At 41.7% G+C, this 22845-nt stretch overlaps 1 protein-coding gene across 1 annotated transcript in view; it reads left to right on the top strand.

Moving 5' to 3' along the window:
* Positions 1–22845, top strand: part of FAM184B (family with sequence similarity 184 member B) — a 93139-nt gene that overhangs the window by 46087 nt on the left and 24207 nt on the right. Inside the window, exons 6-7 of the mRNA XM_073342436.2 lie at positions 4491–4601; positions 6012–6149. Of these exons, the coding sequence (XP_073198537.2) occupies positions 4491–4601; positions 6012–6149 (249 nt within the window). The remainder of the gene's footprint in view (positions 1–4490; positions 4602–6011; positions 6150–22845) is intronic.

Raw genomic sequence — 22845 nt, forward strand, 5'->3', positions numbered from 1 at the left:
AAAGAGATTCATCAGAGAGATGTAGTTTTTTGATAAATAACCCTCTGCGATAAATTCTGCTCTTGTGTCCGTGGGTTGCACTCCCTTCGGTTCAGTGAATTTGCACATTGCAAAGGCCTCGATACAGCAAAGCACCTAAATACATGTGTTAAGTCCATCCTAATTTAGCAGAGCACTTAAGCACCTGTTTAACTTGAAGCAGGTGCTTAAATCCCAATGGGACTTAAAATTAAGCATATACTTAAATGGCATGTTGAATCAGAGCCTAAATCAGAAAAGAATTTGGCCCTCTGTCTCCTAATGGGACTTGCTTATTTCTGTCTATAAGATATATAAGCAAAACTATTAGAGCACACAACACAGCAATCAGACCAACTGGTCTGGGTATCATTCACATCCTTGTTGGAGCTGCAAGGGCTTCCCTACCCTATTTTCTCTGCTTTTACACTTTTCTCCTTGGAGTTCCACTTCTGGTTAAGAATCACTGAGCACACATCCTTGTAAAGAGCATAAGGGAGGTTGCTGCTAAGCCACGTAAGGCACTCTGCCCTGCTTGTTAGCTGCTGAGTACCTTGTTTTGTAGTACTCTTAGCCCCTGCGAGCCTGGGGAGCAAAAGTCTGGGGATTGAACGCACGTTCTTCGATGTAACAGTGCAAAGCAGTTTGAGTTTTCATTTGTATTGTGAGTAACCCTAATTTTTAAACAGGATGGATTGACTTAAATCGCTTTGATTTAAATGAGATTTAAATCAGCAAGCAGAAAACTTTGATTTAAATAATCGATTTTAATCAAATTTTGCATGTGTACCTTTTAATTATTTCCCTAAAGAAAGATTGATTTGCAACTAAGTATAGCCTTTACACTAAATTTGGTGTTTCTTTTTGCTAACCGGTAGGATACCCTATATCTAATACACATCTGTTTAAGTAATTATTTAGCTTAACTTTTTACTAGATGGTGCTTTTTTTCCCTTGTGATTTGTGTCAAACTCTATTTGGATGGAATTTCAAGTTAACAATGCAAAAAACAGCTTTTTAAAAATTAAATAAAACAACCTTAAATGCTGGATACATTAGAAAAAAAGTTTATCAACACATGTTTTGCATTTAAAACTAACTGATTTTATTAAACAAAGGATGTATTATCTGTAGTTAGTGAATTGAACTGATTATTTTTGATCACCGTGTCCTTCATGAACTAGGAGATCACATTCTCTCACATCTAATTTTTATTCATAGATTGGTGAAAGAAAACAAGCTTTCCTGCTGTTTCAATTCCCAGTTGGTTTCTTAACTTTGAATGAACTTGTCATTGAACTGATCTAGCTGAATAAACTAATGAAGAAAATATTGTTTCTGAACCTACAGAAGAGGCCATTGATGTCAAAAGCTGGTTTAGCACTTCAGCAAACTTGGCTTCCAGTGCTTAGCCAGTGACTTCCACCCATTCAGTGGTTTGATTTTGTTTAAAACTTGGCAACAAACATGTACTCTTTAATATTTATTGTAGTTATTTAAATTATTTCATGTATTATAATAAGTTTAGGCCTCAACAAAAGTTGTCAGTTTCAAATTTAATTTTAAATAAAACTGCATTTAATTTAAATAAAAAAAATCCAATTTAAATTAAAAAACCCTTCAATTTTTTTATTTTAAAAAAAATCATAGTTTTTCTACGCTGTTTTTTTAAGGGGCCACAGCCTGGCCCCCTTTAATGTGTGTGCACATTTGCATGTGCAAAACATCTGCATACATACGCTCATTAATAATAATATATAGCTATATTACAATAGCATTCAAAGGCTCCAGTCAAGAGCTGGACCCCATTGTGCTAGGTGCTGTTCAAATTTTTTTTGAAGCACTAATACATGTGCATGCAGCAATAGAGTTTAAATGCACAAAATCTCATTTGTCAAAAAGGGAACTGTGTGTGGAAAATTCCATCCCCTGACCATGAAAGTGCAAGTATTTGAACAGGGCGTGTCCAGGTGTTTGAACAGGCAAAGTTGTGCTCACACAAAGGGAAGCCTTCTTCTGAAAATCCGACCCCTTATTTGTGAATAGCACGTATCTATGTGAGCAATCTCATGTGTATGCCAAATGGCGCTGGGAAAAGCCACAGGACGTTTTCTGTGTGCACAATTTAAACTTCCAGGTTCAAATGTGAGTTACTTTTTTTGTCAGTGATAAATGCACAGATATAGATACTGCTTGTAGGCATCTTCCATAAACAGTAAAACAAAACTTGTTTTTGTCAAATAATATTTTTCACTGCTACTGTTACTTCTGTCCCAGGATCTAATGAGTTAAGTTCCTCAACAGCTTCATGAGGTAGGGAGAGATGATAATATTCCCATTTTCCAGCTAGGAAAACAGACATAGAGAGGTTACATGCCAAAGCTCACACAGAAAGCTTGTGTAGATTTCTGATCCTCAGTGCTTTAACCACAAGACCATTTGTTCTTCTCCTTTTCTTTTAAAACTAATTTTGTCTATTCCAACTCTCTTCTCAGTTCTCTGTTAATCTCTGTCTGCCAGTTCACAGCACCTCCACACTGTGAATTGGTGCTAGATTTCCATTTGTTTGTTAGCTATGAGGAATCCCCATTACTCCACGGTCTTTACTTGTGTTTGCTAACCTTGTACCTTCCTTTTAATTATATTACTTGTCTCTTCAGGAGTTTACATTCACATTCTGTTATGTTGAATGCTTTTAAGTCATTCTGCTTTAAACATTATAGACTTCCATTGGGGCTGAAGTTCATAGAATTGGCATGTTCACCTTCCCCCTCCCTTCCCCCCAACCTCCTGAAGTGGTCTCTCAAGAGCTGCTGGAGAAATGTTTTCAGTCAGCAAGTTGACACAGATGAGAAGAGCAAGTATGCAAATGAGCTTCAAACAGACTGCCCAAGGAAATATTTAGGAGTTGCATATTCAGTCTTTCTATAGCAAATGAGCACTCTAAATGTGCAGGTATTCAGACACTCAGGGGTACATGTTCAGCTCAGAGCACAGGGAGTCAGATGAGTTAAACTGGGTAAATCCCCACCTTCTGCTTTGACAATGATGTGTACAAAGTTGTGCATGCCCTGAAAGGAGATTTAATTAACTATAAAAGCATTGGATTGACGACCCTAGACACTGAAATCCTCCATCCATTGAGCAGATACATCATGGGCAGCATCACTGCAAGCTTCCAGTCACTCTCCTGCCAATGGGCATCAACCTTGAACTGGAGGGATAGTTTCTAAGGGTGAGAGATGGCAGTTCAATCTTCATTTAATTTTTGATTTCTCCACTGGGGTTGTCATTAAGGTTGCAGTTGTAATGGTGATTTCTGAGATGTGCATACCTTTCCACTAGAAACTCTACTGAGATTATCAGTCATCAGACTTTGATGATATAGTAAATACATGTTTAAAAATGTGATGGATGGTTTTTACATTAATACAACTTTAACCCTTCTTGAACATAGAAGCAATATCAGACAAGTGTCATCTACCCACTGCAGTTTTAATACTCCAAGCTGCTTTTTGGTGGAAGATTGAGACCACAGCCAGTGTAAGCCTATGCTGATCACAGAAACAGAACAAAACACTTAGATGACTCTGTAATTAATGTAAGGAGAGACACTACAGGAGAGCAGTATCTATTATTGAATAAACTGTTATGGCTATGCAGAATGCATGGAGGCAGCCTTGCTGAATCTGAAGAGACATGACAGAGTGTGAATCCTAAAACTAAGTCGTGAGAAAGTGTATCGATTTCTTCAGCTGAAATTCCCTCGCGCCCTCACATGGAAATCCTCACCACAATTCAGTTATGCTGGAAGCATCATCAGGGTCAAGGATAACAGTTTCTAATGGGTTGTTTGTAGGAGACTTGCACTCAATGATTTTTCCACATAAAAGTTGCTTGCAAAGTAATGAGATATGATTTCATAATATTGATTAATAATTATATTTTCTAAAATGCAGAAATTAGTGACCGAACTCCATTATCTATTAATATGCATTCTCTGCCAATGCTTTTGCAATCCTTTGCTAAGGGACAATGTGGTCTAGCTCTGGTCTGACTTCCAGTCAAGACCATTATTTTAAGCTCTCCTACTGATTCACTCTGTGACCTCAGCCAAATCACTTCCCTTCTCTGTCTCTGTTTCATCATCCAACAGCACTTAGATACTACAGTGAGGGGTGCAACAGAAAACCCTAATTAAAACCCTAGATCTAAAATGGGGACAAGGATACTTAACTTTCTTTGCAAAAAGCTCTGACAATCCTTGGATGAAAAGTGCCATTCAAGTGCTTAAGTATTATTATTAGCTTTCATAGAACTGTATGGACTCCTGTGATCTGCCTCTGTTCATGTTCCTGAAACATATTGTCCATACCTCTTCCACCCTACTGAGACACTTCCTTTCCTTCCTTCTATGATGTATACTCTGGGCATGCTCCTGCATGTTTGTAATTTTTTTAATTTACTTTTAGGAGGTTCAGATACAGTTAGAGGAATTAAGAAAGAATGCTGAGAATGAAATAAAGCAGCTAGAGAAGGAGAAAGAAGCCCTAAGTAGGAAACTTCAGGACTCTTCACTTGAGGTATGCTGGGCATAAATCCACTGTGATATTAAAAGGACTCTTAATTTTTCTTCTCATTCGAAAGATTTTTAATGAGATTCATAATCCTTGCTGTGTGCAATATCCTTCAAGGAAATTTGCAAAGACTATAGGTAGAAATATCAGAAATTATTATTTTTAAATGTCAACAAAGATTTTAACAAAATGATATTAATTTTCACTGAGCTTCATATAGGCTTACTCTTTTTTTGTTGTTGATTTTTGTTTTTTGTTCCATAGCTCTCTAATGAGAAATTTGACTTAATGAGGGCAAGATTGTGACTTGGACTATGTGCCCATGCAAGAGGGGAATAAGAACCTTACTAGCTCCCCTATATGGGCTCCCCCAGATCTTGGATCCAGGTGCCTAGAAGTAACCTGCTTACTCGTTCCATGGAGCACATGACGGAGAGGGGAAAGGAATGGATGGAGCTTTGGCTCTATCCTCCATGCTCACTAGCCAGAGTAGCTGAGCTTGCATGGGATAGATAGTAATTTACTGCTGGTATAGGGCAGCAATTAGTCCCACCCCTCTCCCAGGAAAGAAAAGGATGCAGGGGAGGAATTGGGACCCAGAGGTATGTCTCTGAGTCATAGTGTCTCTGAGAGTGCTGCAGCTTACACACCAGGCCTTGCTAAGGGCTGTGCAAAGTCACAGTGTATCCCTAATCCATTTTTAGCATAGAAGTGTCTATTCTAATACAGAATCCAGCTGAAAAATAAGTCTGAGACATGTTAAAATCCAGATGATGCCTTTGTAGCACTTGTGTATAATCTATGGGCTAAATAATATGCATTTGCCAAATAAGTATATCTGTCAAAATGTTTATCCTATGGAGTATAATGACTGAAGGTTCGATAAATAATTTGCCTGTCAAAATAAAAACAGAACCCTCATGAAAGCACTTCTTTACCCAGAGAAACAGTACATCTGTAAGGATGCTGACAATTGTGAATTTTGATCTACATGAATCTGGACGGCATTTTTATCTTCTCCCAGCTTTCTCCCTTGCATCAGCCAGATCTCCTAGGGAAATGTTACCTGTTTTAAAACTTTCCATACATAATATTTCCTTTTCATATGCTACTCAGAGATTTTTGCCTGTGAGCATTTTTAACATTTTATCTCACAGGAAACAAGCTGTCAGAGGCCAGGAAATTCCTTGTTCTCATCATATTATAAGTGAATTCAATGCAATGGTGACATGCACTGATGATGCTCAACACCATATTTGCTTTTCCATCTCATTACATTTGATGTCCTGCCCAGAATAACAAATTAACTGACCTGTATCTTGCTTCTCTGGGATTACATTAAAGATAAGCAGATGGGTTTTGGGGAACGGGGAAGTTTTCATCTGTCGTTGTTGTTGTTCTTGCCTGCCAACCTAGGTTTTAAGGCTTGAAGATTTTATCAGGCAAAATCAGGACATTCCCAGATACAAAGAATTTCTTCACTCTCACTCCAGAAAAAATCATGAGAGGCAACAGGAATCAGATAGCCCACGCTACGGAATGAGTGAGGCACAGGTAGGACCTGTTGATTTTATGTTGCAATTTAGGTTTCCCATCACACTGTATCTTCCGTTTCACCACTTCTAAACCGTTTCACTTCCAGCACAGGGGGGTGGGCCAGTGGGAGCACTCATGACACCACTTGCTGCCAACCAAAACATTCTGTCTCAGCTGGTACTTACAGACTCAAGGTGGTCATAATAAACTCTGTCTTCTTGACTTACTATAATTCAGTGTACAAAGACACAGAAAACATAGGGTTCCATTGCCCTGAATGAAGGGGAACTGCACATTCCAACATCAAACAGTTGTCTTGTGGGCCTTCTACTAATTTCCTAGTGTTATCAACTGAGAATATAACTGTAATCTGAACTCCATCTAAATCCTTTTTGCTTCAGTTTCTCTCTGTTTGCCTCTTGGCGCCCCTGTAAAAAGACTGCCTGTGGATGTACATACATACATACATACATACATTTTGACGTATTTCAGATGGTCTTTTTGTGGCTTCCAGGGTGCCTGATGCAATACGGTGCGTCATTTGGGAAGCCAGAAGTCACAATACTCTTTGTGCCTTTCTGTCATCCTGCAAAAATACACATATTCTTAGTACATTCAAAGTTGAGAGGTTCTTCCTTACCATGAAATAATGTCACTCTCAAACAATGCTTGAATATTATAATGATAATAAGCGTTGATTGCTTTTGGAAATCATCAGTTGTCATAATAATTCTGTGCATTCATAGAGTACCTTCCATGCAAAGATCTCAAAGAACTTTATAAACAATAATTATTTAAAACATACCTGAAAATAAATATTATTGTCCACATTTTACTGATGGGGAAACTGAGGCAGAGAGCCATTAAGTGACTTTTTCAAGGTCACAGAGGAAGTCTTACTGGCAATACAGGGAATGTAGCCTAGGCCTCCTGACCTCCAGTCCTGTGGTGTGGTTATGAAATCATTGTAATCTCAAGAGACATATAAGAAAGGCCATACTGGGTCAGACCAATGGTCCATCTAGCCCAATATCCTGTCTTCTGACAGTAGCCAATGCTTGGTGCTTCAAAGGGAATGAACAGAACAGGGCAATCACTGAGTGATCCATCCCCTGTCGTCCACTCCCAGCTTCTGGCAGTCAGAGGCTAGGGAACCCAAAACATGGGGTTGCATCCCTGACCATCTTGGCTAATAGCCATTGAACTCCATAAACTTCAATAATTCTTTTTTGAATCCAATGATAGTTTTGGCCTTCACAAATTCCCCTGGGAATGAGTTCCACAGATTGACTGTATGATAGGTGAAGAAGTTCCATTCACTAGGTTGTAAAGTCATCCATTCATCTGCAAGTTCTGGCATAGAGAAAAGGATTTCCTATGAAAGGACATGTGGATTCTTGATGTCGCTCTGTAAATTGCTTGTCTAGAACCATCATTTCTTGGCACAATTGCCCAAGGATTGAGGTCCAATCAACTGATAATACTACCCTTTCACATGCACTGAGTATTCACAGCCAGGAGACCACTGTGTACTATATGAACAGTATTGTGTTTTGCTAAAGACATGATTCCCAGCTGGAAACACTGAAATAGCTCAGTCTTGAGCTTCTGCCTCGAAGGTTAAGCAGTGTGCTATCACTAATCCAGTTCTAACCTAGACACAATTTCAGACCTAAAAATAGCTGCATAAGGCACATTTGTGGTTGGTTGAAGTAGTGAGAGTGTTGTGCAGAGTGGAGGGAAGCGTTATAATTAAATCTCACTCTGGATGCTCCTGAAAACACAATATTGATATACCACTGAGATTTTCTAGGTAAACTAAATAAATCAAATTCTTGCCTCTTCTCACTCTCAGAAGGAAGCATGTGGGAAATGGACTAAAATAAAATTCTAAAGCTTAGGCATATTTGGTCATCTCCTTAAAGCTTTAGGAGCTTTCTCCATATGTACTAAAGTGCAGGAGTTGATATTACAAGATACATAGCATGGAAGGGCAGGGACCATCTTTTCATGTTATATGCATGGACAGCACTTAGCACAGTGCGGTCCCCTGATCCTCGTTCGAGGTACCTGAGGTACTACCAGAGTACACATAATAATAATGGCAACGTGGTAACCCATCTTGGTTTCCCCATTTAGGAATTGCCCTGAGTATTGATGGGGTGAACCTGTGACCTTAAATGAGCCTGAAATAACTTTGGAGCCAGCAAAACAACATCACATGGTGCATCCGATGAAGTGAGCTGTAGCTCACGAAAGCTCATGCTCAAATAAATTGGTTAGTCTCTAAGGTGCCACAAGTACTCCTTTTCTTTTTGCGAACATCACATGGTGACACTGTGTCACTATGTTGTGATGTTTTGTCTAACATGGTGCCATTTTGATGCAATATCATCATATTGTGAGTGAAACATTGCAACATCATGGGTGTCCAAATTTGTCTCACTGACAGGGCTGAAAGTAACTTAAAAGTCTTAACTGGCCCCGGAAGGGGCGGGGCCTCGGCCAGAAGGGGCAGAGCTGGGGGGGTCAGCCTCCCCTAGCTAGCCCTTCAGCGCTGCCTGGCCCACGCCGCCCAGGCCTCCAGTAGCAATTTAAAGGGCCTGGGGCTCTGGCCGCTGCTGCGGTAGCAGCGGCTGGGAGCCCTGGGCCCTTTTAAATCACCAGGCCCCAGGGCAGCTGCCCCTCCCCTCCACCCACTCTGGCAGACCTTGGGGGGGGCAAAAGGGGCAATGACATTAAAGCGCTGCCATGCACGTGGTTTAAGGACCCTATCAGCAGGGCCACTGACGTGGGGGGTGGTGCATAAGGGTTAGTGATGTCAAAGCGTTGCCGCTGCAGTGCTTTAATATCGGCTGTGTACGGGCCCATACCGGCAGCCACTTCTTACTGGGGCAATGACATTAAAGCGCTGCCATGCACGTGGTTTAAGGACCCTATCAGCAGGGCCACTGACGTGGGGGGTGGTGCAAAAGGGTTAGTGATGTCAAAGCGTTGCCGCTGCAGTGCTTTAATATCGGCTGTGTACGGGCCCATACCGGCAGCCACTTCTTACTGGTACACCGTACCGGCCCGTATTGGCCCACTTTCACCTCAGCTCACTGAACACATTCTCAAAAGTGGCAATTCTAATATGAATGCATCAGAAGGCAGTTTTAAGTCTTCCAAATGAATGCAGTCCCTTACAATAGAGATAGCAAGAAGAACATCAAATTTTCTTTGTAATCAGATAGCTAGTACAGTAAGCCAAATGCTTCTCTTTGATTGCAAGAGCAGAGCTCAGCCCTGGTATTTCACTCTTCTTACAGGCACCAGAAAGAAGGAAGGTCCAGGAATTAGGGCACTAGCTAGCACTTAGGAGACCCAAGTTCAATTTCCTACTCCACCACAGACTTCCTGTATGATCTTGGGCAAATTGATTAATCTCTTTGTGTTTCAGTTCACCATCTGTAAAATGGGGATAACAGTACTTTCCTCCTTCACAGGAGTGTTGTGAGGATAAATACATTAAAGATTGTGAGGGGTTATGATAAGGTGATGGGGACCATATAAGTCACTTAGAAAGATACAAATCTTTCACTGGTGTCTAGCTGTTTAATTTATCCATACAAGACATTTCTAGTGCCCCCCAAACCTTGGCAAATAGGGATTTCCACATGTGTAGAGAGAGCAGAATATGGATTGAAAGAAATAAACCCATTTTCCCAACAAAGAGATCCTAGTTATGGTTAGAAAAGGATAAGACTTCTGAGGAAAACTGAAATATTTTAAAGTTTTATAATTCATATTCTTTCTATACCACACTGGATGTTTTATCAGTCATTTTCTCTTTTCTTTTTTTTTGTGGGAGAAGGGGCAGGGGAGAAGGTTGGGAAGCAAAGTCAGCTGTTCTTAGAGGGACAAGTGCAAGCATACTGTGAGAAAAAGACCTTAATATTGGTGAAAAAATGATATTAATGAAACTATTTGTTAGGTCATTGGTTAGGCCATTACAAAGTTGTCTGTGTCTTTATGGAATATTAAGATATATAGCTACAAGTATGTTACAGCCAGGATATTTGAAAATATAACACTACATAGTATGATTAGCTAGTTATGACACAAAATATTCAAGCTAATCAAAGAAATTCCATGAGGTTTCTATCACCATGGAGATAAGCCAAATGTCAGGAAGTTTCCCCTCCTTAGTCAGAAAACAATGTTCATTACCCCATAGTGTCTCATCTAGACACCCCCACCTTATATAAATATCGGTTTGATACAAATGTCAGCCTTATCTCAAGACAAACAATGTAAAACATTCACGTTTTAGGAAGAGACCTGCTTTTGAAAAGAAATGTAGGGTTGAATTATCAAAGCAATAAATCTAGGGGTAAAGTGGGCTTTTTCACCCTCCGAAGAGAAACTTCTAAGTAAATCCACACAACAAAGTCTATAAATATCTCTGTTGAAATGAATTTTTTAATTACCCTAAAATCTTCATTCAGAAAATCTTATAGGAAATATATGTGTAATTGGAAATGTTTTAAACCTTTTGTTTATTTCTTAAATGAAATGTCAAACAACTTTGTGAAATACATGTTTGCAAATATGTTAGCTAAATTCAAAGCTCCTAATATCATAGCTTTATAAATGGTTGTCAGGATTCCCTCCCCACTCTGAACTCTAGAGTACAGATGTGGGGACCCACATGAAAGCCCCCTAAGCTTATTTCTACCAGCTTAGGTTAAAAACTTCCCCAAGGCACAAATCCTTTGTCCTTGGATGGTACGCTGCCACCACCAAGTAATTTAGACAAGAATCAGGGAAAGGACCACTTGGAATTCCTATTCCCCCAAAATATCCCCCCAAACCCTACACCCCATTCCTGGGAAGGCTTGAGAATAACATACCAACCAAATAGGTAAACCAGATTCTTAAAGAACAAAACTTTATTATAAAGAAAAAAAAGTAAAAGAAGCACCTCTGTAAAATCAGGATGGAAGGTAACTTTACAGGGTAATCAGATTCAAAACACAGAGGATTCCCCTCTAGGCAAAACTTTAAAGTAACAAAAAATCAGGGATAAACCTCCATTTTAGCACAAGGAAAATTCACAAGTTGAAAACAAAAGGTAATCTAATGCGCCCTGCCTTATTTACTTACTCTATTTGCAATATTGAGACTCACTTTAGGATGGTTTATAGGAGAAGGAGTTTTCTGACCTCGTGCTTCTCTGCTTCCCAAGAGAACACACACACAAAGAGCACAAACAAAGCCTTCCCTCCCTTCCCCCCCCCCGCCCCAGATTTGAAAGTATCTTCTTTCCCCATTGGTCCTTTTGGTCAGGTGCCAACCAAGTTATTTCAACTTCTTAACCCCTTACAGGTAAGGAGGAATTCTAGGCTACCCTTAGCTGTATGGTTATGACAATGGTAAAATGCTTTATGTACTGACATAGGATCTAGAGACCTTGCTGAACTAATTAGTAATGTAAGAAGACATTTAAGAGTAGAATATTTAAATTAATGGGGAATTGATTAATTAATTAATTCCTGGCAGTGGGCAAACAACTCCCTCACCCATCTGAGGAAGACACAAAGAATCATCTCTCCAAAAATTGTTATAAAGAACTAATAACTCGTTAAATAACTATTTAAGCAAAAGACTTTCTGCGAATTATTTAATTTAAAAAAACTGTTTTGAGAGCCAAACACTTGGCTCCTATAAATAATAGGAGTGTTTGGACTCTTTAAAAACAAAATTTCATTTCCTGACAAATTCTAATAAAATGGAAGGAATATCTCAGAAAGTGAACTGAATAAAAAGAGAGAGTTAAAACTCAGTTTAAAAGTTGTCTGATGCTGTCCTGCCACAAGAATAACAAAGGCAATTAGACGAGTATTCAGGAGCTATAGGTGTCACCTAAGCCAATCCCAAAGGCATAGAGCCAGTGAAAGAGTGACAGCAACCGACTTTGAATCTAAACAAACCTGGAAAAGGTGTGTTTTCCTACAGTTCCATGGAATTAGGAAGGAGAAGAGTATAAAAAAACTCTGAAGTAAACACCCCTCACACACACACCTGCTCTGCTACTCTGCTTAAACAGCAAGCACTCCACAACTTATCCTGTCAATCTCTACAAGCAAGCTACCAGAGACACACAAGAAAAACAAGTATCGGGGGTAGATGTGTTAGTCTGTATCCACAAAAACAACAAGGAGTCGGGTGGCACCTTAAAGATTAACAGATTTATTTGGGCATAAGCTTTTGTGGGCTAGAACCCACTTCATCAGATGCATCCGATGAAGTGGGTTCTAGACCACTAAAGCTTACAAGAAAAACAGAAGACTCAAGAAGAGAACAAGCCAAGGACAACCTCCCCAAGAGTTGAATGTGGATTGGTGAGAAAAAGTTAACTAATACACTGTCAAGGGATTAGATTTAAAAACTCTTGTAATGATTTTATTGGAATATTGAAATGCAATTGTAACTTAAAATATGAACAGTTTCTCTTGTTAATCACCAAATGGTTAGACCATGTATTCTTGGAGAGGGCTAAACATTAATAAACCAAGAAATAATGGGACTTAATTGGATTTTAGATTCTTTATATTGGTTAAATAGCCTAATTTAAGGTGACTCTTTAAATGGCTTCTTCTAAGTAACTCCCTTTGATTTCATAGTATTCAGTTAAGATTGCTTACTTTCTCATGTATAAACTAGCTGGTTATTATAAAATAAACAGGATCTACCTACTTATAAACAAATTTGTTTGCTCAGCTATAGGCAGTTCAAATATGAATGAATTCACAATAATTTTGGGAAATGAAACAATATACTTTGGGATTAAATTTACCAGATGAAGAACACCTAAGAGTCGAGTTCACTCTCGATGGCATCTCTCCCAAAACTCTGCACAGAGAGGCACACAGGTGCGATTGTAATGGAAATAACCAGTTTATTATTTGTGTTGTTTTGTTTAATGTTTTCTTTGCCTTTCTTTAATGATAAAATAGCCATTGCTAATAATTGTGATTCTGGTCTCAATTACGGTGTCCCCTAAAAGAACCCCTGTGACTAAAATAGTGGGAGTCACACCCCTGAGTTGACAATAAGAGGAACAATAATCAGTAAGTGCCAGCCTACCACTTCTTGTTTCTCTAAACTTAAAATTACTTGGTATCCCACAATTTAAAATTACCCTCTTTACTCCACAATACTCTTGAAATTTGAAAATAATTCAGCAGCACATAGTAAACATACTGCTACTTGCTGTTGGAGCTGTGGAAAAGGGATTTGATGCATCTTTAGGTCCCTTAACACAAAGTCTTGTTGGATGGAAGTGTATGAATTATGGTATTAGGTCTACAACAGACTATGCTTTCAAGAGGCTTTGTTTTGCAGTAGGATGGTATAAAATACAAAGTCATACAAGCTGTTGCTATTATTATTGTCTATTAATGCCAAATAAAATGAGCCAGATATTCAGCTGATGTAAATTGGCATAGCTCTTTTGACATCAGTAGAGCTATGCCAATTTAAACCACCTGAGGGTCTGGCCAGATATTCTGAAGCAATGAAAGACTGCAAAAAGGCTGAACGTAGCAAAACGATGGGGAGAGAGGGCATGCATTGGTGAATCTTGAAACCCATTTTCGTGGCTTGAAAGATAAGAAAAAGAAGTTTAGTGGGATGTAGCCTTTGTTTCTGGACGTCTGTCTAAGATATTAGAAATAGTGGGGTGCATAATGTATTCCTAAGAAAGCACATTCATCCCTGCTCCCAACTCCATTTCTACAAAATAAAATATTTGAAATAGGAAATCCTTTTTCCATCCAATTTCCTCTTCATCCATTATTCTCTGTGACCCTGCAGATTTACTGCTCAACCTGTTCCTAGTCAGTGTGAACTTAATATTACCAATGTTTTGAACCATTAGTTTCCCCTTAGAGTCTGGAAGCTTTCTAACCTGGTAAGCCCAGTTGGAGTTCAGATGTCCCTCTTCTTTTCTTCATATTTATTTGATTCACAAAAGGAAAAAGCACCCTGGGTTTTTTAATTGGAAAATACAAAGCCTGAATCCAAACACCTCATTTGAAAATTGTACTTTGATGCTTCCTCTCAGTGGTATTTGGGCCCAGAAAAAGAAATAGGCTGTGGACTAAATTAATGCTAATGTGTGTTATGCCCAGCCCCACAGGAAAGCTAATATACCATTGACTATGGATATGTCTACATTGAGAGTTTACCCATGTCTTGGCTCATATGCATTTGTCCACATGTCAGTCAAGCCAGCTGCCAGTCCACACTGCAGAGATGCACGTGTGCCATACCCTATGTAGCCATGTCCACAATGACACTATAGCTACTTGTTATTCCAAGCCTGTATTCATAGGTGTGCCTAATTGGGTACAGAATGTGAGCGAGGCCAAACAGCAAAAATTAAGATGTTTGTACACCAATGCGAGGAGCCTAGGTAACAAAATGGAGGAACTAGAGCTATGGTGCAGGAAGTGAAACCAGATATTATAGGGATAACAGAAACATGGTGGAATAGTAGTCATGACTGGACTACGGGTATTGAAGGGTATGTGCTGTTTAGGAAAGACAGAAATAAAGGTAAAGGTGGTGGAGTAGCATTGTATATCAATGATGAGGTAGAATGTAAAGAAATAAGAAGCAATGGAATGGGTAAGACAGAGTCCATCTGGGCAAAAATCACATTGGGGAAGAAAACTACTAGAGCCTCCCCTGTGATAGTGTTGGGGTGTGCCACAGACCGCCAGGATCTAATTTGGATATGGATAGAGCCCTCTTTAATGTTTTTGATGAAGTAAATACTAATGGAAACTGCGTGATCATGGGAGACTTTAACTTCCCAGATATAGACTGGAGGACAAGTGCTAGTAATAAAAATAGGGCTCAGATTTTCCTAGATAGCTGATGGATTCCTTCATCAAGTAGTTGCTGAACCGACTAGAGGGGATGCCATTTTAGATTTGGTTTTGGTGAGTAGTGAGGACCTCATAGAAGAAATGGTTGTAGGGGACAATCTTGGTTCATGTGATCATGAGCTAATTCAGTTCAAACTGAACGGAAGGATTAACAAAAATAAATCTGCAACTAGGGTTTTTGATTTCAAAAGGGCTGACTTTCAAAAATTAAGGAAATTAGTTAGGGAAGTGGATGGGACTGAAGAACTTATGGATCTAAAGGCAGAGGAGGCCTGGGATTACTTTAAATCAAGGCCGCAGAAGCTATTGGAAGCCTGCATCCCAAGAAAGGGGGAAAAATTCACAGGCAGGAGTTGTAGACCAAGCTGGAGGAGCAAGCATCTCAGAGAGGTGATTAAGAAAAAGCAGAAAGCATACAGGGAGTGGAAGACGGGAGGGATCAGCAAGGAAAGCTACCTTATTGAAGTCAGAACATGTAGGGATAAAGTGAGAAAGGCTAAAAGTCAAGTAGAGTTGGACCTTGCAAAGGGAATTAAAACCAATAGTAAAAGGTTCTATAGCCATATAAATAAGAAGAAAACAAAGAAAGAAGAAGTGGGACTGCTAAACACTGAGGATGGAGTGGAGGTTAAGGATAATCTAGGCATGGCCCAATATCTAAACAAATACTTTGCCTCAGTCTTTAATAAGGCTAAAGAGGATCTTAGGGATAATGGTAGCATGACAAATGGGAATGAGGATATGGAGGTAGATATTACCATATCCAAGGTAGAAGCGAAACTTGAACAGCTTAATGGGACTAAATCGGGGGGCCCAGATAATCTTCATCCAAGAATATTAAAGGAATTGGCACATGAAATTGCAAGCCCATTAGCAAGAATTTTTAATGAATCTGTAAACTCAGAGGTTGTACCGTATGATTGGAGAATTGCTAACATAGTTCCTATTTTTAAGAAAGGGGAAAAAAGTGATCCGGGTAACTACAGGCCTGTTAGTTTGACATCTGTAGTATGCAAGGTCTTGGAAAAAATTTTGAAGGAGAAAGTAGTTAAGGACATTGAGGTCAATGGGACAAAATACAACATGGTTTTACAAAAGGTAGATCGTGCCAAACTAACCTGATCTCCTTCTTTGAGATTTTTTTAGACAAAGGGAACGCAGTGGATCTAATTTACCTAGATTTCAGTAAGGCGTTTGATACCGTGCTACATGGGGAATTATTAGTTAAATTGGATAAGATAGGGATCAATATGAAAATTGAAAGGTGGATAAGGAATTGGTTAAAAGCGAGACTACAGCGGGTCCTACTGAAAGGTGAACTGTCAGGCTGGAGGGAGGTTACCAGTGGAGTTCCTCAGGGATCAGTTTTGGGATCAATCTTATTTAATCTTTTTATTACTGACCTCGGCACAAAAAGTGAGACTGTGCTAATAAAGTTTGTGGATGATACAAAGCTGGGAGGTATTGCCAATTTAGAGAGAGACCGGGATATCATACAGGAAGATTTGGATGACCTTGTAAACTGGAGTAATAGTAATAGGATGAAATTTAATAGTGAGAAGTGTAAGGTCATGCATTTAGGGATTAATAACAAGAATTTTAGTTATAAACTGGGGATGCATCAATTGGAAGTAACAGAGGAGGAGAAGGACCTTGGAGTGTTGGTTGATCATAGGATGACTATGAGCCGCCAATGTGATATGGCCGTGAAAAAAGCTAATGCGGTCTTGGGATGCATCAGGCGAGGTATTTCCAGTAGAGATAAGGAGGTGTTAGTACCATTATACAAGGCACTGGTGAGACCTCACCTGGAATACTGTGTGCAGTTCTGGTCTCCCATGTTTAAGAAGGATGAATTCAAACTGGAACAGGTACAGAGAAGGGCTACTAGGATGATCCGAGGAATGGAAAACCTGTCTTATGAAAAAAAGAAAAGGAGTACTTGTGGCACCTTAGAGACTAACCAATTTATTTGAGCATAAGCTTTCGTGAGCTACCGCTCACTTCATCGGATGTCTTATGAAAGGAGACTCAAGGAGCTTGGCTTGTTTAGCCTAACTAAAAGAAGGTTGAGGGGAGATATGATTGCTCTTTATAAATATATCAGAGGGATAAATACCGGAGAGGGAGAGGAATTATTTAAGCTCAGTACCAATGTGGACACAAGAACAAATGGATATAAACTGGTCATTGGGAAGTTTAGACTTGAAATTAGACGAAGGTTTCTAACCATCAGAGGAGTGAAGTTTTGGAAGAGCCTTCCAAGGGAAGCAGTGGGGGCAAAAGACCTGTCTGGCTTTAAGATTAAACTCAATAAGTTTATGGAGGAGATGGTATGATGGGATAACATGATTTTGGCAATTAATTGATCTTTAAATATTCAGTGGGCTGTGATGGGATGTTAGATGGGGTGGGATCTGAGTTACAAGAGAGAATTCTTTCCTGGGTATCTGGCTGGTGAATCTTGCCCATATGCTCAGGGTTTAGCTGATCGCCATATTTGGGGTCGGGAAGGAATTTTCCTCCAGGGCAGATTGGAAGAGGCCCTAGAGGTTTTTCGCCTTCCTCTATAGCATGGGGCACGGGTCACTTGCTGGAGGATTCTCTGCTCCTTGAAGTCTTTAAACCACGATTTGAGGACTTCAATAGCTCAGACATAGGTGAGAGGTTTTTCGCAGGAGTAGGTGGGTGAGATTCTGTGGCCTGCATTGTGCAGGAGGTCAGACTAGATGATCATAATGGTCCCTTCTGACCTTAATATCTATGAATCTATGAATCTCATAGTCCTTGGCGTCCTCTCCACATGGAGCTGCTCCAGTGCTACAACTTGTCTGTCTTTCCCGATCGCCTGTGCGGAAGTGCTTTCAGGTTGCCATACTGTAAAAATCAATTCTGGCTATGCAACCTGCTCAAATTCTCTCTGTTCCAGCCTGGGGACAAGCCATGATCAGCTGCCCCTGCTTGCAGGTGAATGGTTTGTGCAGTGGAATAGACATTCGGCGAGACACTGGATGGCATTTCATGAACAGTTTCATAAACACCAACTTTGATAGCAATGGCAAAGTGCCTGACGTGTGGGTTGTCAGGAGATCTAGACACTACCTGCTGGGAGAAGCTGGGGCCTTACTTCCTCCTAATAATATCATTATCAATGGTGTGTTGGTGCCTACCATTATTTTGGGGAACCTGATCCTAGCATGGCTCATGAAACCATATCCAGACAACACGGGACCTGGCAGAAGAAGGTTCAGTTACATGACCAGAAGTTATGGGATGGTTGTGGAGTGTAGCTTTGGCAGGATAACAGTGAGATGGTGCAATTTACTGACCTCTTTGGGTGCCCTTGTGGGCAATGCCGGCCATGTGATTGCAGTCTGCTGCGCTCTCCACCACATCTGCAAGGTTAAAGGTGAACATTTTTATGGAGTGGATGCAAGACAAAACATCATTGGTCAGGGACAATCACCAATAGGGGCTCTAACTTTGGGGAACATAAATATTTTTGAAATACTAGAATGGAAAAAAGTGCTGTTCTAGTGGTGGGATCCTATCAACTTATGCAAGGGAGAGTTTTAGAAAACTGGCCATGGAACTGCGTATCCATTGAGCAGAGAGGCTTAGTGAGCTACCAGCATGGTCCAAGAAAATGTTCTCTTCCCAGAAATCTGAGAAATCATCTGGAATTTTTATTCCATGAAAAGTTTTCAGACATAATGTTCCCAGAGGGGAATGAAATCATGATGAAAATGAACCAAAGTTTGCATTATGAGGCATACCTCTAATGCCCAGTGTCTGAAGCAGGGTAGGGGGAAGTCTGGAGCAGAACTCAATTGTGCACAGGTTGTCAGGTAGCCGGGAGGTCAATCCATATAAGAGGCTGTCCAGGGCAATGGTCAGGTTTCTCACAGGGGTCAATAGCTGGAAGATCCAATCCAAGGGGCTGGGTCAGCGGATTAGGAATGCAAGGTAGCAGGATAAGATCAGGCAAGGCAGCAGGGCAACAAGGTAGGGTCAGGCAAAGCAGCAAGGCAGTCCAGGCAGCAACCAGCAGATAATTGTCTGTTGCTCAGACACCTTCCTCCTCGTGTTGGGGCCTCTATATAGTCCAGGTACCCAATGGAGTGCTGCCTGTCCATCCAATCAGGGACCTGGAGTGTAGTTGCTGTGGGTCTGTAGGCCTTGAGCACTACGGTTATTGGTCAGGAATGGCATTTCAGTGCCCTACTGTGGTGCAGCAGTTAAGGATGATGCTGGTGGGCATGTGTTTAATACTGGGGTCTTGAGATAACCCCTATTCCCATCCTGGCACCAAAGGAGCAGTCTTGTCTGGATGGACTCTGTGGAAGGCTCTGGCTTTTTCTGGAGGGTGCACTTGATGGTTCCCAAGACCGCTCTTCCAGCCTGTATGCTTCCCAGTTGATGAGGTACCATATCTTCCCTCTTCATATCTATGAGTCTACATTTTGTGGACCAGGTATTTGCCTTGGACTTGGACTGGTGGAGGGGGAAGTTGTTTTTGTTGGGAAAAAGATTGTTGGAGAGGGGTTTAAGGAGGGTGACATGAAATACAGGTTGCACCTTAAGATATTGGGGAATTTGAAGTTTGAGGGTTACTTGGTTGATCTGCCTGCAGATCTGGTAGGGCCCTAGGTACTGTGGTCCAGTTTATGAATGGGTCTGCCTGTTTTGAGGCGCTTGGCCAATTCCCAGGAAATATACCCTGCACTGCTTCATTAAACCCCCGTTGTAGCACTCTGGTAAGGTTCTGTGAGTTTGGCTCCTGAAGGCAATGTGGGCTGTGAGGCTGCAGGAGATGTTCCCTTTTGCAGTCTTGTGAGCTGTTCTTGAAGGGTGTGGTTTTCTGCACAAAGTTGGTCCATTGTAAAGCTTGGTTTTCCACCTGCAGGCAAGTGATCTGCTCCTGGAGGCTCAGCATCCCCTGTGACTCTGCACCTGTGAGTTTTATACGCTTTTTGGGTAGGACAATCCAGGCGGAGACTGACATGGTCTGAGCAAACCGTAATGCCTGGTGGACAAGATGGCTAAGGGGCAGTCCAGAGCAGTAGTCAAGTGTGCACAGGTTGTGAGGTAGCTGGGAGGTCAATCAGTATCAGAGGCAGTCTGGGGAAATGGCCGGAGTTCTCACAGGGGTCAGTTACCAGAAGGTGCAACCCAAGGAGCTGGGTTGGGTCAGTGGGTTGGGGAGGTGAGGTGGGGCAAGGTTGCAGGGGAACAAGGTAGGGTCAGGCAGGAACCACCAGGCAATAGTCTGTTGCTTAGACAGCTTCCTTTTCCTGTTGGGGTCTTTATGTAGTCCGGGTACCCAATGGAGTGCTGCCTGTCCATCCTATCAGGGGCCTGGGGAGTGGTTGCTGTGGGTCTATAGGCCTTTAGCACTAAGCCCTGGTCTACACTAGGACTTTAGGTCAAATTTAGCAGTGTTAAATCGATGTAAACCTGTACCCGTCCACACGATGAAGCCCTTTTTTTCAACTTAAAGGGCTCTTAAAATCGATTTCCTTACTCCACCCCTGACAAGTGGATTAGCGCTTAAACTGGCCTTGCCAGGTCAAATTTGGGGTACTGTGGACATAATTCGGCGGTATTGGCCTCCGGGAGCTATCCCAGAGTGCTCCATTCTGACTGCTCTGGACAGCACTCTCAACTCAGATGCACTGGCCAGGTAGACAGGAAAAGAACCGCGAACTTTTGAATCTCATTTCCTGTTTGGCCAGCATGGCAAGCTGCAGGTGACCATGCAAAGCTCATCAGCAGAGGTGACCATGATGGAGTCCCAGAATCGCAAAAGAGCTCCAGCATGGACCGAACGGGAGGTACGGGATCTGATCGCTGTATGGGGAGAGGAATCCGTGCTATCAGAACTCCGTTCCAGTTTTTGAAATGCCAAAACCTTTGTTAAAATCTCCCAGGGCATGAAGGACAGAGGCCATAACAGGGACCCGAAGCAGTGCCACATGAAACTTAAGGAGCTGAGGCAAGCCTACCAGAAAACTAGAGAGGCGAATGGCCGCTCCGGGTCAGAGCCCCAAACATGCCGCTTCTATGATGAGCTGCATGCCATTTTAGAGGGTTCAGCCACCACTATCCCAGCCGTGTTGTTTGACTCCTTCAATGGAGATGGAGGCATCACAGAAGCAGGTTTTGGGGACTAAGAAGATGATGATGAGGAGGAGGTTGTAGATAGCTCACAGCAAGCAAGCGGAGAAACTGGTTTTCCCGACAGCCAGGAACTGTTTCTCACCCTGGACCTGGAGCCAGTACCCCCCGAATCCACCCAAGGCTGCCTCCTGGACCCGGCAGGTGGAGAAGGGACCTCCGGTGAGTGTACCTTTTAAAATACTATACATGGTTTAAAAGCAAGCATGTGAAAGGATTAATTTGCCCTGGCATTCGCGGCTCTCCTGGATGTACTCCCAAAGCCTTTGCAAAAGGTTTCTGGGGAGGGCAGCCTTATTGCGTCCTCCATGGTAGGACACTTTACCACTCCAGGCCAGTAGCACGTACTCGGGAATCATTGTACAGCAAAGCATTGCAGTGTATGTTTGCTGGCGTTCAAACAACATCTGTTCTTTATCTCTCTGTGTTATCCTCAGGAGAGTAAGATATCATTCCTGGTCATCTGGTTGAAATAGGGTGCTTTTCTTCAGGGGACACTCAGAGGTGCCCGTTCCTGCTGGGCTGTTTGCCTGTGGCTGAACAGAAATGTTCCCCGCTGTTAGCCACAAGGAAGGGGGAGGGTTGAGGGGGTAGCCACGCGGTGTGGGGAGGCAAAATGCGACCTTGTAATGAAAGCACATGTGCTATGTATGTAATGTTAACAGCAAGGTTTACCCTGAAAGAATGTAGCCACTGTTTTATAAAATGTGTCTTTTTAAATACCACTGTCACTTTTTTTTTCTCCACCAGCTGCATGTGTTTCAATGATCACAGGATCTTCTCCTTCCCAGAGGCTAGTGAAGATTAGAAAGGAAAAAAAAACACACTCGTGATGAAATGTTCTCTGAGCTCATGCTGTCCTCCTACACTGACAGAGCACAGACGAATGTGTGGAGGCAAATAATGTCAGAGTGCAGGAAAGCACAAAATGACCGGGAGGAGAGGTGGTGGGCTGAAGAGAGTAAGTGGCGGGCTGAAGAGAGTAAGTAGCGGGCTGAAGACAGGGCTGAAGCTCAAATGTGGCAGCAGCGTGATGAGAGGAGGCAGGATTCAATGCTGAGGCTGCTGGAGGATCAAACCAATATGCTCCAGTGTATGGTTGAGCTGCAGCAAAGGCAGCTGGAGCACAGACTGCCACTAAAGCCCCGGTGTAACCAACTGCCCTCCTCCCCAAGTTCCATAGCCTCCTCACCCAGATGCCCAAGAACGCGATGGGGGGGCCTCTGGCCAACCAGCCACTCCACCACAGAGGATTGCCCAAAAAACAGAAGACTGTCATTCAATAAATTTTAAAGTTGTAAACTTTTAAAGTGCTGTGTGGCATTTTCCTTTCCTCCTCCACCACCCCTCCTGGGCTACCTTGGTAGTCATCCCCCTATTTGTGTGATGAATGAATAAAGAATGCATGAATGTGAAGCAACAATGACTTTATTGCCTCTGCAAGCGGTGATTGAAGGGAGGAGGGGAGGGTGGTTAGCTTACAGGGAAGTAGAGTGAACCAAGGGGCGGGGGGTTTCATCAAGGAGAAAGAAACAGAACTTTCACACCGTAGCCTGGCAAGTCATGAAACTGGTTTTCAAAGCTTCTCTGATGCGTACCGC

This window comes from Lepidochelys kempii, chromosome 4 (assembly GCF_965140285.1).
Source record: "Lepidochelys kempii isolate rLepKem1 chromosome 4, rLepKem1.hap1, whole genome shotgun sequence".
NCBI lineage: Eukaryota > Metazoa > Chordata > Testudines > Cheloniidae > Lepidochelys > Lepidochelys kempii.